The sequence below is a fragment of the Myotis davidii genome, unplaced genomic scaffold (genome assembly GCF_000327345.1).
Source record: "Myotis davidii unplaced genomic scaffold, ASM32734v1 scaffold168, whole genome shotgun sequence".
Lineage (NCBI taxonomy): Eukaryota > Metazoa > Chordata > Mammalia > Chiroptera > Vespertilionidae > Myotis > Myotis davidii.
The window spans coordinates 5778123-5791576 of NW_006383016.1; the positions used below are offsets into that span (position 1 = coordinate 5778123).

The 13454-nt window shown below is 42.2% G+C and overlaps 1 protein-coding gene across 1 annotated transcript in view; it reads right to left on the minus strand.

Annotated features, from left to right (window-relative positions):
• The window catches only part of DNAH11 (dynein, axonemal, heavy chain 11), a 198265-nt gene that overhangs the window by 17885 nt on the left and 166926 nt on the right, over positions 1-13454 (minus strand). Inside the window, exons 68-74 of the mRNA XM_015558132.1 lie at positions 13424-13450; positions 11060-11200; positions 7609-7779; positions 6740-6862; positions 5421-5614; positions 4103-4251; positions 3134-3261 (exon numbers count right to left, since the gene is read on the minus strand). Of these exons, the coding sequence (XP_015413618.1) occupies positions 3134-3261; positions 4103-4251; positions 5421-5614; positions 6740-6862; positions 7609-7779; positions 11060-11200; positions 13424-13450 (933 nt within the window). The remainder of the gene's footprint in view (positions 1-3133; positions 3262-4102; positions 4252-5420; positions 5615-6739; positions 6863-7608; positions 7780-11059; positions 11201-13423; positions 13451-13454) is intronic.

The following is a 13454-nucleotide window of genomic DNA, read 5'->3' on the forward strand; positions in this document are numbered from 1 at the left end:
TTTCTTAAAACCTAGAGCAGTCAGAAATTATAAAAGAAAAAAATGTTGCCCTAGCCAGTTTGGCTTAGTGGATAGAGCGTTGGTCAGTGGTCAAGGGCATCTACCTTGGTTGCAGGCTAGTTCCCCAGCCCTGTTGGGGTGTGTACATGAGGCAACTGATGGATGTGTCTCTCTCACATCGATGTTTCTCTCTAACTCTCCCCCTCTCTAGAAAATCAATGGGAAATATCTTCCAGGGAGGATAGAAAGAAAGAAAACCACCACCACCACTGATTCTGAGGTTTATGATTCACGAATTTGCTTCTCTAATACTAAGCTTGATAGTTGGTGCTGGGAGAGAAGTATAAAGCCACACCTCACATGCTCCAGGCTTTGGAGAAATCCTTGATATAGTGAAGGGAACATCACCCCCAGGGATATATTATCATTTCCAACAAAGAAAAAAATTATGATTATAACAGCTACAAAAATACAAAGAATGAAGGCTAACAGGGGTAGGAATAGCAATGTGGGTATCTTTCTTTGAAACAATTCTGTTGTAAAATGACCTATGCTGAGTCAGCTGTTCACATTATTAGGCTTTTTTTGCCCTGGGCAGACATTGAACACTGGGAGGTGTCGGGCTGAACTGTGTGCCCCCACATTCACGTGCTGAAGTCCTAAACCCTCAGCGCCTTAGAATGTGACTGACTTTGGAATAGGGCCTTTAGGAGGTAAATTAGGCTAAATACAGTTATTAGAGTTGGCCTGAATCCGATAGGAGTGGTGTCGTCATAAGAGGAGATTGGGACACACAGAGGGGAGACCATGTGAAAACACAGGGAGATGACAACCACCTACACACCAAGGAGAGGCCTCACCTGACACCTTGGTCTCAAACTTTTAGCCTCCAAAACTATAAGAAATTAAGGTTCTGTTTGGTTAAGCCACCCAATCTGCGATACTTTGGCATGGCAACCCAAGCAAACTTATACAGTAGGTGAGGGCTCTCTCTAAGCTTCCTCCCCTACATGCTTGCTACTAGATTATAATGAGAGAACTTCTCACACCTAATTGTGCCACTCATACAAGCAAGCAGGACCAGAAACAAAAATAAAACCTGTTCTGCAAGCGCAAAACCAGGGGTGGGAAAAAGTAGGTTTACACTTGTGAGTATGTGAAATAGTGTTTATTCTTGTATTACTTATGCATTATTGCATTATATGTATTACAACTGTAAACCTACCATTGCCCACCCCGCATGTCCTAATTTTATATCTTATGGACTACAACGATCCCTTCCTTGAAAAGTCTACTTGGAACACATGTAAACAAATTCTAGGCCGTGACATGGGAGTCAGGGGCCAGAATACCTCCAAGTGAGCCTGCAGTGGACACAGGCACACTGGGGATCCAGCCTGGGGACCATCCTTCAGGGCGCTGGCTCTGGGGCTGGCGAGATTCTTGCGCCTGCTTGTCCAAGGGCAGCAAGGCCTGTGAACTTTTCAGCCAACCCACATATATTGAGAACCACCCACTTTTGCCCATGATAAATGATATTGAAAACTCATTATGATGCCCGGTGCAGAGGCTCAGGGGTTGAGCGTCCACCTATGAACTAAGAAGTGACAGTTTGATTCCTGGTCAGGGTATATGCCTGGGTTGCAGGCTTGATCTCCAGTGGGGCAACTGCAGGAGGCAGCCGATCAATGATTCTCTCTTCCTCTCCCTTCCTCTCTGAAATCAATAAAAAAAAAATTTTAAACCCATTATGTTAATTCACAAACCATCTGGTGTGGATCTGAGATAGGATAGCTGCCAGCCTACGTCTTTTTAATAGTTTTCTCTAGAATGTGGGTTTTTGATAAATTGCTGAGTATCCCTAGAGGGGCTATGTCTGATAATAAGTGAACATTATAGAGTTTTGTTAAGAACTTATTAATATGTGCATGCATACACACCATATCCCTACACTGATATAATTTACTGTAAATAACAAACAACATAATAAGTTTCCATGTTGTTGGTCTCTTTCTTCAAAGTCTCGTTGCTTCTCTTTTAACTGTAAATTAAAGAGATACTAGAATCCTCTAGGGACTGGGATAGACAAGCCTAGATTGTCTCCTCTCTAATTATTCTGTGTGGAGAGAACGTTACACAACTAGTTAGGGGCAGAGTTGTATGAGAAAACTTATAAACTTTAAAGCAAGATGCAAATGAGAGAAATTATGACAGGGCTGTTGGCAACCTATACAACCTCAACTTCTGTTGAAGTTGAGTGTCCAAGTTCTGTTGGAGTGTCCCAGATATCTCTGAGTCAGGAGAATGCTAGGGCTCCCTCTAGTGTACGTGTCTATATCTATATCTATATCTATATCTGTATCTATATCTATATCTATATCTATATCTATCTATATCTATCTATCTATGTGCATATAGATATAGATGTAAAAAAATTTGAATCCTTACCTGAGGATATTTTTTCCATTGATCCTTATAGAGAAAGTAGAAGGGAGGGAGGAGAGGGAAGGAGAGAGAGAGAGAAACACTGATGCGTCTAGCCCAGCCGTGGGCAAACTACGGCCCGCGGGCCGGATCCGGCCCATTTGAAATGAATAAAACTAAAAAAAAAAAAGACCGTACCCTTTTATGTAATGATGTTTACTTTGAATTAATATTAGTTCACACAAACACTCCATCCATGCTTTTGTTCCGGCCCTCCGGTCCAGTTTAAGAACCCATTGTGGCCCTCGAGTCAAAAAGTTTGCCCACGGCTGGTCTAGACACATTGACTGGTTGCCTCCCATACATGCCCCAACCTGGACAAGGGGTCAAACTTGCAACAGAGGTATGTGTCCTTGACTGGGAATTGAACTCTCAGACTGAAGGGTCGACACTCTTAACCACTGAGCCAAACCAGCCAGGACCTCCTTCTGCTATTTTTCATTTTAAGGCACAATGCCTAGAAAATTCCTCAAAAGATGATAGCCCTCCGTGTCAGCAGAGCCCCTAGACACCTTTGGAGGGGTCACTAAAGCTGAGGGAACCCACTGGACTCCCCACACTGCCATGAACGCGAGGAAGGATCGTTCCCGGTGGCTGGCCAGCCCCCTGTGTTCAGATGCAGTGTTTTCCATGAGAACGGGGCACTCACTTGGAGGATGACCCAGTGTCCAGCTTGGGAGGCCGTCTCCAGCGCCATTTCCGCCACTGCCTCCTGACCTTGCCCTAGAGACACGTTGTGGAATTTCCCCGAGTCCATGGTAAACCCAAGTCTGTTGCCTGTGGGAGGACACAACACGGGGCAGGAAAATGAGTCAGGAGGCGAGTAGAGCCTGGAATGTTGTGCTCCAGCGTCCGTGCGTGGTCACCACGGCTCCCTTCCAGGTCACTTTCCTGCAGGATCCAAACTCAACCTCTGAGTTTTCAACAGGCAGCCTCTGGAGCTCTCCACAGCTGCCTCCTCACAGGCACCCCAGGCCCGTGGAAAACCGGTTCCTCTGGTTTTCTGGTAATAAAGCTTTAGACATTCTGATAGATGGCGAGCATTGTTACTGAGCTTTATAAACTCTAGCAGGAGTAGCAAAGCAATTCCCTCATAAAAAGCAGCAACATGTGGTAGAGATCACATCGTGTTTTGAAGGGACCGGCTCGCTGGGTAAATGCAGGAGCCTCTCACCTGGTGAGGCCGCACTTGAATTGAGCACGGCCAGGTCACGGCTCTATTAACCTGGTATTCTCAGCACAGGCCGCGGGGAATAGTAATCCAAGCATAAAGCCACGGCGCCTCGCACAATCGAACAGACTTGCTCTAATGACCATTATTTAGTCGTAGGGGGCACCAGAGTACATGAGCACGGAGAAAATTGCCCTCTGGCCCTCACATAGTCAAAAGGAGGAAAATAGTATGAAAGAAACTTGCATTATGCTAACCAGAGGAATGTGCCACTTGAACATTTCTTCAGACTCTACAGTGTTATTAGTCTAACGTTTTCCAAATGCTCAATCTCCAGCAAATGGGGAAAAAAAAATCAAAGAAAATGAGATAACTGACAATCGAAAGGAAGGGTGGGCACAGGAAGAAAGGCCGGAGGGCGGGCCAGCAAGCCACCTGGCCACTCACCAAGGACCTCGAGGTCTTTGAGGGCATCGACCCCCGGAGACAGGATGAAGAACACCGGGGTAGCTGGGCTGCTTTCCTCAAGGGCTTTCCCTAAGTCCAATCTGGTCCTCTCCACATACTTGGCACCCAGTTTTTCCTCCACGAAATTCCTATAAAAAGACAATGCAAAATTTATGACCCGTGCTTGCTTTTGACCTTGCCAAGTGTCACAACTTGGATGAGCTTAAACCACAGGCACAGGAAGAAAGCAAACCATGTTCTCCACATGGAATGTTGTGCTAGAATGACAATATGAATCCAACTAGACTCATGCAGAATTGCCAGGGGGACCCCTCTCGGCTTGCAAAGCTCTGAAAACCAGAAGCCTACATTCTATTTTGGGGGGCTGCTGAGACTACCCCTCAGTACCATCAGCTGCCTGTCTATAGCTTTGTATCCCCTTTCCAGTCCCCTGCCAGACCCCCCATTACTTATTAACAGCTCATTAGATCTGCCACAGTGCAATTTTCCAGCCTGCTGGGCTTCTCATGAATATACAAATGCTTTTTGGGGTGTTTCTCACACAGGGAAGCTCCATTAAGCAGGGATTATGTTCCAGCAGCACCCGATTTAGCAGAAAGTAAGTAGCACTGAGCAGAATTCACTTGTAAAGGAGGGCTCCGCAGAGGAGGCCGCACAGGGAAAACTGGCTGAACTAGACAAAGCGGAGGGGAAAAAACGAGGCGCGTGAATACCACGAAAGAAAGGGGAGCGGGGAAGACAGCTGTGAACTCTGGTCGGTGAATTCAAATTAGAACGCAACGTGTGTGAGCAAAGCAGCATATTGCCACTCGGAAGCCAAAACGGCAGAGAAAAAGGATGCTTGGACCAAGACGTAGACAGGGCTTTCTGCTTTTAAATCGTGCTGGCTGCAAAGTGATGGGACTCTGAGTGTCTCTTTGAAAGGAATTCATTTTTATTTGACATGCAAAATCTTTGGAGCCAAAATGCCACCACAGAATAAAGTCAATGGAAATGAACACTTGGATCACGCATTTCCCTGGCCTCTGCACTCTGCTGACACCCACCTCTCTTCCCAAAATATTCCCATTCTCTTCCCGTCCGTCTCCCCTGCAGATTTCAGAATCAAGCTTTTCAGGGAGGATGTCCTGAATCGTGTTGAGCAAAGTTTAACAATAGGAGTGAGCACAATATCAACATTTCAGCAGAATCACTTCTCATCAGTATGGACCGAAAATGCCTCCGGCAGATTCTCCCAGCCCCTGAAGACTGTTTCCTCCCGGTTAACGTGCATTTCCGAAGATGCTGACTACCTCACCTGAGCGCATAGGTCATCCTGTCAGGGCGCATTGCTCTCAAGATAATCAGCTTCTGTATTAAACTTTTCTTCTTCCATTCTTGCGGTAACTTTTCTTTTTCCGGACACTCGGATTCTACCCACTTCCTCCACTGCTTGGCAGATCCTTCCACGTCTCTGTCTATGCCTCGAAATTCTTCCATAAGGGCTACTGCCTGTAATACAATAGGGGAAGGGACAGGAATAGTTTATCTCGAGCCTTTGAGATAGAAACTTGTGCCTGCATCGAATCCTGTAAATAACTTGTGCTGGACAGTCTTTATTTCCTCTCCGGATTTACCCTGCGCCCTTTTCTGCCCTGCTAAGAGGTGATCTCTAAGAGTCTCTTGGACGAAGCTCCCTGGTTCTCTGGTCTGGTTGGATTTGTCCAATAGGAGGCAATGCCAAGGGACTAGAGGGCTGGGGAAGAGAGAGGTCAGTGTATTTCTCACCAGCTCTGCCTCTGAAGTGGCCCAGTTGGGCATGCTCCTCTACCCAATGCCATAGCTACTGCAGGCTGGCTCTCTCCCATCACTTTATTTCTCAGTCATTTTAGTAACTGCTCCTTTTCCTTCCTTTTGCCATCTCCATTCCTGGTTGATTCTCTATTTCTCCCTCCTTTACTACAAAAATATACTCTACCCTTCGTTAAACTTTTTTTAATCTCCCCTTTGAATGTGCCATCTGTTTTCTGCTAAGGCCCTGACCAATACACAATTGAATTTATACTTCTGAAGTATGGTTCTAAATAAATTGGAATTTAACATTTTGTGTCTTAAAAACTAAAGATCTAAATACACCATAAAAATAAGTCTTCAAAGCACAGAAATGGTTCCTTTTCTTAGAAAAAAAGGGTGGGGCCAAGCTTAGCATATGATGAGCATCTTAAAGGAATTCCCGAGTCTGAGAATAAGCATCTAATTATAAAATAACGAAAGTAGAGCCAGGCAAATTAAAAATTATTCATTTATATTTCTTGACTTTTTTCAAAGGTCATAAAGACTATACATATTCATTAACAACTTTTCTGCCCATTAAATGGTCAAATGTTCCTTTACTTCCAATAGGAAATCAGTCACTTTAGTTGTACCCCTGAAACAAATATTATATTGTGTGCCAACAATAAGTGAAAAATAAATTTTTTTAAAAAGCAAAAAAAATACTCAATTTAGTAATATAAAGATCAATTACATTGAATGGCATATTTCTACAACTGAAGTGGCTTATGTCACTTGGATTTTTAAAACTACATTTCTACATTTGAGAGTACTGAGATTTGAAAACCCATGCTCCTAACATACCTTAATGGCACTCCATGACTGGGTGGTTAGAAAGTCGACAGGACTCAGGTAAGTGTGTTCAACTGTGAATCGAAGCAGGAAATCCAATTCAACAGGGTCTATCTCTTCCTTTCTCAACAAAATCTTGAGAATACACAAAATTGAAGACAGTCATTTGGTTTACGCATCAAAAATCACGACACAGGAAGCAGTGATTGCTTAATAGATATGATTAAATAGCAGAATCAAGTCTTCCAAAAATTCTTACAGATATATATCTGTTCTATAATTGAAATGAGGAATAAGTTGTGCCCATGATCTCAAAACCTTGATCAGAAATCTAACAGCAAATAATTAGGAAGGATGGTTTATTCCAATTTTATGCCTCTAAGTAACATATGTGAAATATGCTTTCATAGTTAAGTCTTCTGCTATTACATCAAACGCCTTAAAATTTGTTTTACAAATTGAGAAAGCTTGCGATGACAATGGACTGAACAGAAGGTAGAGTTATTTCTGTAAGTTAGTACTGGTGTAGGAATTTCATCCAAGACACTACGAGAATCACACCAAGAACTGAAACACACTTTGGACATTCTGATTACAGAGTTGGCAAGAAGTCCATAGGCCATTTTGGGGGGCCTCAGATGAAAATATTCCTAATTTCCACATAAAAACATTACAAAGATAAACAGGTCAAATACTCCAATTTTAGACTATTTTTGAAATTCTATGTATTTTCATAATACATTATGGGTGGTAACATGCATGAAAACATTTTATTGAAAAGTTAACTCAAGGGTTTCCAAAAACACGGGTGTCTATGCTTCCCTTCAGAAATAAAGTACATCATCCACAGAGATGGGCGACTTTGGTTCTGATTTGCTCACCTGGAAAGCCATCTGGGACAGGAAGGTGAGCTTGTCCTTCTCGAACAGTGCCCGGCTGGTGTGGAGGAAGATGGCGTGGGTGATGCTCTCCATGAGGACCAAGATGCGCCCCTGCGTGTCCCCAACCCTGTCAGCCTGCTCCATGGCTCTGTGGAACAGCACACTGAAAGCCTGGGGAGTGGAAAATGACTGTTAAAGGGTGGTAACTGGTGCCTGGGTGCCTCCCTAGCCCCGACACACAGGCCAATACAGTTTAAAGGGATCCATGGGGAGAGACAACAGGGCAGGATTTTTATGAAAATTACATGATAATTTTCTGTCATTGCTATTATTAGCATCATTCCATAAAATCTACCTGGATCTCCTCCCTACACAACTACACTGCACCATCCTCTTGGCGTTTTTCTGATAATGGTTGAGCATTTAAAAAAATCTGTGTATGGGCAAGTCATATGTTTTAGTAGAGGGTATGTCTGTCCAAACTTTTCATCTATTTGTTTGAGTTGGCTGTCTTTTTGAGCTGCACACGTTCTTTATATATATTATGCTATAAATTCTGTTAGATGTATGCATGTATTGGAGAATAGTTTTTAGTAGTCTGTGGCTTGCCTTTTCATTTTCTTAATAATGTCTTTAGAAAACCATACATTTTTTTATGATTGATTGCCTCCTGCACGCCCCCTACCGGGGATGATGCCCACAACCCAGGCATGTGCCCTTGACTGGAATCAAACTCGGCACCCTTCAGTCCGCAGGCTGATGCTCTATCCATTGAGCAAAGCCAGCTAGGGCAATTTTTTTCTTTCTTAAGAAATCTTTGCCTAACCCAAAGCCCAAAGATTTTCTCTTATTTTTTTTCCTGAAAATTTTATAGCTTAGATTATTCATTTTGAGTTAATTTTGTGTATAATGTGATGCAATGGTTGAGGTTCATTTTATTCCATGTTGATATTCAGTTGTCTCAGCACCAGCTGTTATAAAAAATTATTCCTTCCTCTTTGAAGTGTCTTGGCATCACTAAAAAATCAGTTGACCATACATTTGTGGGTCTACTTTTGGACTCTCTATTCTGTTCCATTAACCTATTTATTTTACTTTAGGCTGATTAGTGAAGGTTTGTAATAAGTCTTAAATCATGTATTTTGTCTCCATATTTGTTGTTTTTTAAAAAAATTATTTAGTTATTTTAAATCCTTTGTAACTGCGCAAATTTTAGAATCAGCTTAAAAAAAGCTTTGTGGGATTTTGATTGAGACTGAATTGAATTTATACATCAATTTGAAGAGACATGACATCTTAATAATAATGAGTGTCCTAAACCAAAATCATGATCTCTCTCTCCTTTTACCTAGGCTTTTTGAAATTTTCTCAAGGATATTTAGTTGCTTTCAGTAATATAGACCTTGTATTTGTTTTGTTAAAATTTTCCCTAAAAGTTTCATAGTTTTGAAAGCTGTTATAAATAGCATTGAGTTATTATTTTCCTTGTTCCTTATATATAGAAATACAATAGATTGTTCTATATTGATTTTATACCCTACAGTCTTGCTAAAAACTCAATTCTTAGTTCTAGGAATGTTTTTGTAGATTTCTTATGATATTCTACATACACAATCAGGTCATCTGTGGGGAAAAAAGAAGAGTTTTTCTTTTTAAAAATCTTCTTGCCTTTTAATGCGCTATTGCATTAGCTATAACCTCCCATGCAGTGTTGAACAGAGTGTTGAGAGGAGATATCCTTGTCCTGTTCTGATCTTAGGGGAAAACATTCAATTTTTCAACACTGAGTTATACTGATATTAGCTGTAGATTTTTACAGATGCCCTTTGTCACACTGAGAAGGTCCCATCTACTCCTAGTTTGCTTAGTGTGTTTTTCCTTTTTTTTAACCAGGTGTTAAAATTTGTCAAGTTCTTTGTCTACATTCATTGAAACAATCATATGGTTTTTCTCTTTTATTGTAGTAATATGAAGCATTACACTGTGTGATCTTTGAATATTTAACCAACTTACATTCCTGGCACAAATTCCACTTGGGCATAATATACTGTGTTTTTTAGATGTGGCTGGATTCAATTTTCCACTCTCTCGTGAGCAGTTTTGCAACAATGTTCAGGAAGGGGGCAGCTCGGTTGTTTTCTTTTCTCATAATGCCTTAGCTTAGTTCTGATATTTGGGTATCCTGGACTGACACTACTGATTTGGTTTTATTGTTCTCCTTATACCCTGTGACTGTTCCAAAACCTAATCCCACTGCTTCTCAGTCCCATAAGACTAGACCCTGCTAGTTATTCTTGATTCTTTTCCTCTTCTTTGTTGCCCATATCCAATCCATCTCCAAGAATTGATTATCCTGGCTTCAAATCATACCACAATTCTATCCACTTCTGAGTCTTTTGTCAGATCAGCCTTCTGCTTACAGCCATTCACTGGCTTATCTTGACACACAGACTAGAATCCAAAATCCCCATCAGGGCCAGGGGCTTCAGATGATCTAGACCAGTGGTTCTCAACCTTCCTAATGCCGCGACCCTTTAATACAGTTCCTCATGTTGTGGTGACCCCCAATTTCATTGTTACAAATTGAACATAATTAAAGCATAGTGATTAATCACAAAAACAATATGTAATTATATGTTTTCCGATGGTCTTAGGCGACCCCTGTGAAAGGGTCGTTCGACCCCCAAAGGGGTCGCGACCCACAGGTTGAGAACCGCTGATCTAGACCTTCTCACCTCTCCCTACTCTGGCTTGTCATCTTCTCACTCACTCATTACCCTCCACCCACATAGATTCATTCACTACCTGGAATCCCAAACTCTTTCATGACTTACACATCCTTATTTTCTCCACTCTTCACACGGCTAAATCCTATTTATGCTTCAGGAATCAGTTCTAATGTCACCTCCTCCGAGAGGCCTTCCCTGAGCCCCCAATGACACAGTCCTACCATCCCTACTCTTCCCTCTCATAGTATTTATCACTTCTACACACACACACACTGACCCCCATGTATCTTCTCTCATATCTGTGTTGTTGTTGTTTTAAATAATTTCAGGCATGAATCAAATAAAGTAGGGAAGTGCCTTGCATGTACTAGTGGCTTAATATATTGTTGTTCTCATTCTTTCTCCCTCAATACCAAAATAATACGGGAGATCTCTTTAAATAGTAGAGAAGCTTCAGGGAAATATTTCTTACTTATATACATTAAACTCCTCCAGACTCTGTTTAAGAACAGAAACAGTTATAAGGTTGCATAGTTTAATTAACTCAGTCTTATTGAAAATTATAAATGAAAGTAAAAGCATGAGGATGTTTTGGCTTTTTTCTTTGTTAGCTAGACCCTCATGACTCCTTACTGGGTGCATTAATTGCTTAAAAATAGATTCTGAACCTCCAGAAACAAGTTCCTGAAGCTAAGTCTTTTCCTTCGACTATTCAGCATTACCTTCAAGGAGAACTGATAGATGGGGTTGATCTTTCTGAGGTCGTTAATGACAAAATAAAGAAGAGCTGCTCTCGCGGCCACTGGTCGGTAACATTCTCGGGCCTCGTTGATTTTCTTTTCGTTTTCTTTAGCTTCAATCACCTATCGTGAGAGCAAACATTAGTAACTTAACCGTTCACATTGTCTATTCTTATCCAAGTGATGGAAGGGACATATCTGAAAGGAGAAATTATTCGTATCAAAATAGATAACAGCCCTTGCTCATTTGGCTCAGTAGATAGAGCTTCGGCTTTGGGTTCGATTCCAGTCAAGGGCACATGCCCGGGCTGTGGGCTCGATCCCCAGTGGGGGATATACAGGAGGCAGCTGATCAATGATTCCCTCTCATCACTGATGTTTCTCTCTCTCTCTCCCTCTCCCTTCCTCCCTGAAATCAATAAAAAAATATATTTTTAAAATGTAATATATAGCACCTATGTGCTTGCTGTTCAAAATTATAAAATTCATATTGAAACAATTTGGATTTTATATTTACTATGAATATTAAAATATTTAAAATAATAAAAATTTAAAATAATTTTTTCATAGGCATTTCCAGGGAGAAGGGATATAACGCTAGTTGTTTTGATTACAGGTTGAACAAATTCGATGGTTTCGGTGCTACAGAATTTATCCCAACTAATGTCACCTTTCTGCTCCCCCCTCTCTTTCAGGGCTTAATAACCCAGGTATATCACCTCCCAGGGAGAGCTCTTACAAGTCTGCTGGGCCAATTCAATGCCAATAACTTTATTAGTCAACAAGGTATACAAAAGCAGCCAAGGTCAATAATATATCTAATAGCCAGGCTTACTAAAAAGCCTTTATACGAAGACTCAGGTGACTGTCTAGTTTTGACTTTGCACCAGAGCATCCATATGCTCATATATTTCCATTTAGTTTATTATTATGTACTAGCCTCTGGGTACATTCAGAGAGATAATTAAAAGAAGCCACTCTCAGTCAACATATTGGCTTTTATTCAAGGCTCAAATATCTATTTCTTTTAGCCAGGACCACTGCTTGGCCGTATAGCTCTATATGATGCAGTATTTCCCAAAACTTTTTTAACAGACTTGACCCATCATATTTGTGTATAAAAGGAAATAAAGAAAATGTAGAGCAGAGAGGGAAGTCCCTATATGGCAATATATTAAGAAGATAGGGAGAGGCATTTTAAGAGACAATTAGAAGTTAATTTGAAAGCTAAGACCTAATTTACTTAATTGCTCTAATCTTCACCATCTCGGGAGCCCCCTAGAATTCCTTTTAAGTAAAAAAGAGAGTCATTTGGAATTCCATTTCCTTGTTTAAATTAAGGCAAATATATTGGATGTGTGGTGACACAGCCTCCGCTGGGTGATTAGCAGGTTGTGAGTAATGAAGGACATTCCAGAAAGCGAGGAAGGGTTCCTCTGATTTTGCAGCACTGGAGTTTTAAGGGTTAGTGGTTACTTGTGAAAATCCACAGTGCACTCCACGCATAAAGCACCGGGGACACTAGCTGGAGTCCGGCGGGAAGTGCACTCAGTGAGAAGCCTTCCGGGCTTTTAGGACATGTCATTTTCCCAGTGTGAGCGAGGCATCTGAGAACAGCAGGAGACCCTCTCTGGCTCAGCCTCCCAGCCCTGCCGGCCTGGACACAAAACTTCAGCTCTAAGTATTTCTCTAAAATGGACAACAGACTAGGAGCCCCCGTGGTGAGACTGGATGAGGGCAATTTGCCAGGGCGAGATTCTAAATGAGACCTTTTCAGATTTTAGTCCTCTTCGCCTGCAGGCCCCGTGTTCTTCAAATGTGGTCACACAGAACCAATCACAGGCCCTCGCCAGTTCGGCTCAGTGGACAGAGCGTCGGCCCGTGGACTCAAGGGTCCCAGGTTCGATTCTGGTCAAGGGGCTTGGACCTCGGCTGCAGGTTCCCCGGCCCCGGTCGGGGTGTGTGCAGGAGTCAACCAATCCATGTGTCTCTCTTACATCGCTTTCTCTCTGTCTCTCCCTCTCTCTTCTACTCTCTCTAAACAGCAATGGAAAAATATCCTCACGTGAGGATTCACAACAAAACAAACCAAACCACAACAAAAAATAAACACAAAAAACCACCACCACCAAATAACAGCCCTTAGGAGTCTGATCCGAACGCCTGGGTCCCTGTGGAATGAGGAGCAGCACAAGCTGGGCCCCACGAAGCCCATTTTTAGGGCAGTTTATCGGACGATCCGTCAGTCCCCTTTGAGAAACTACCAAATAGGATTACACTCCGCCCCAAGCCTGTCTGTGCAAGCAGAGCGCTGCAACAAGCCCTCGGGTGCCCTCGGCCTCCCACCTGATGCTCTATCTCCGCGGCCGTCGCCTTC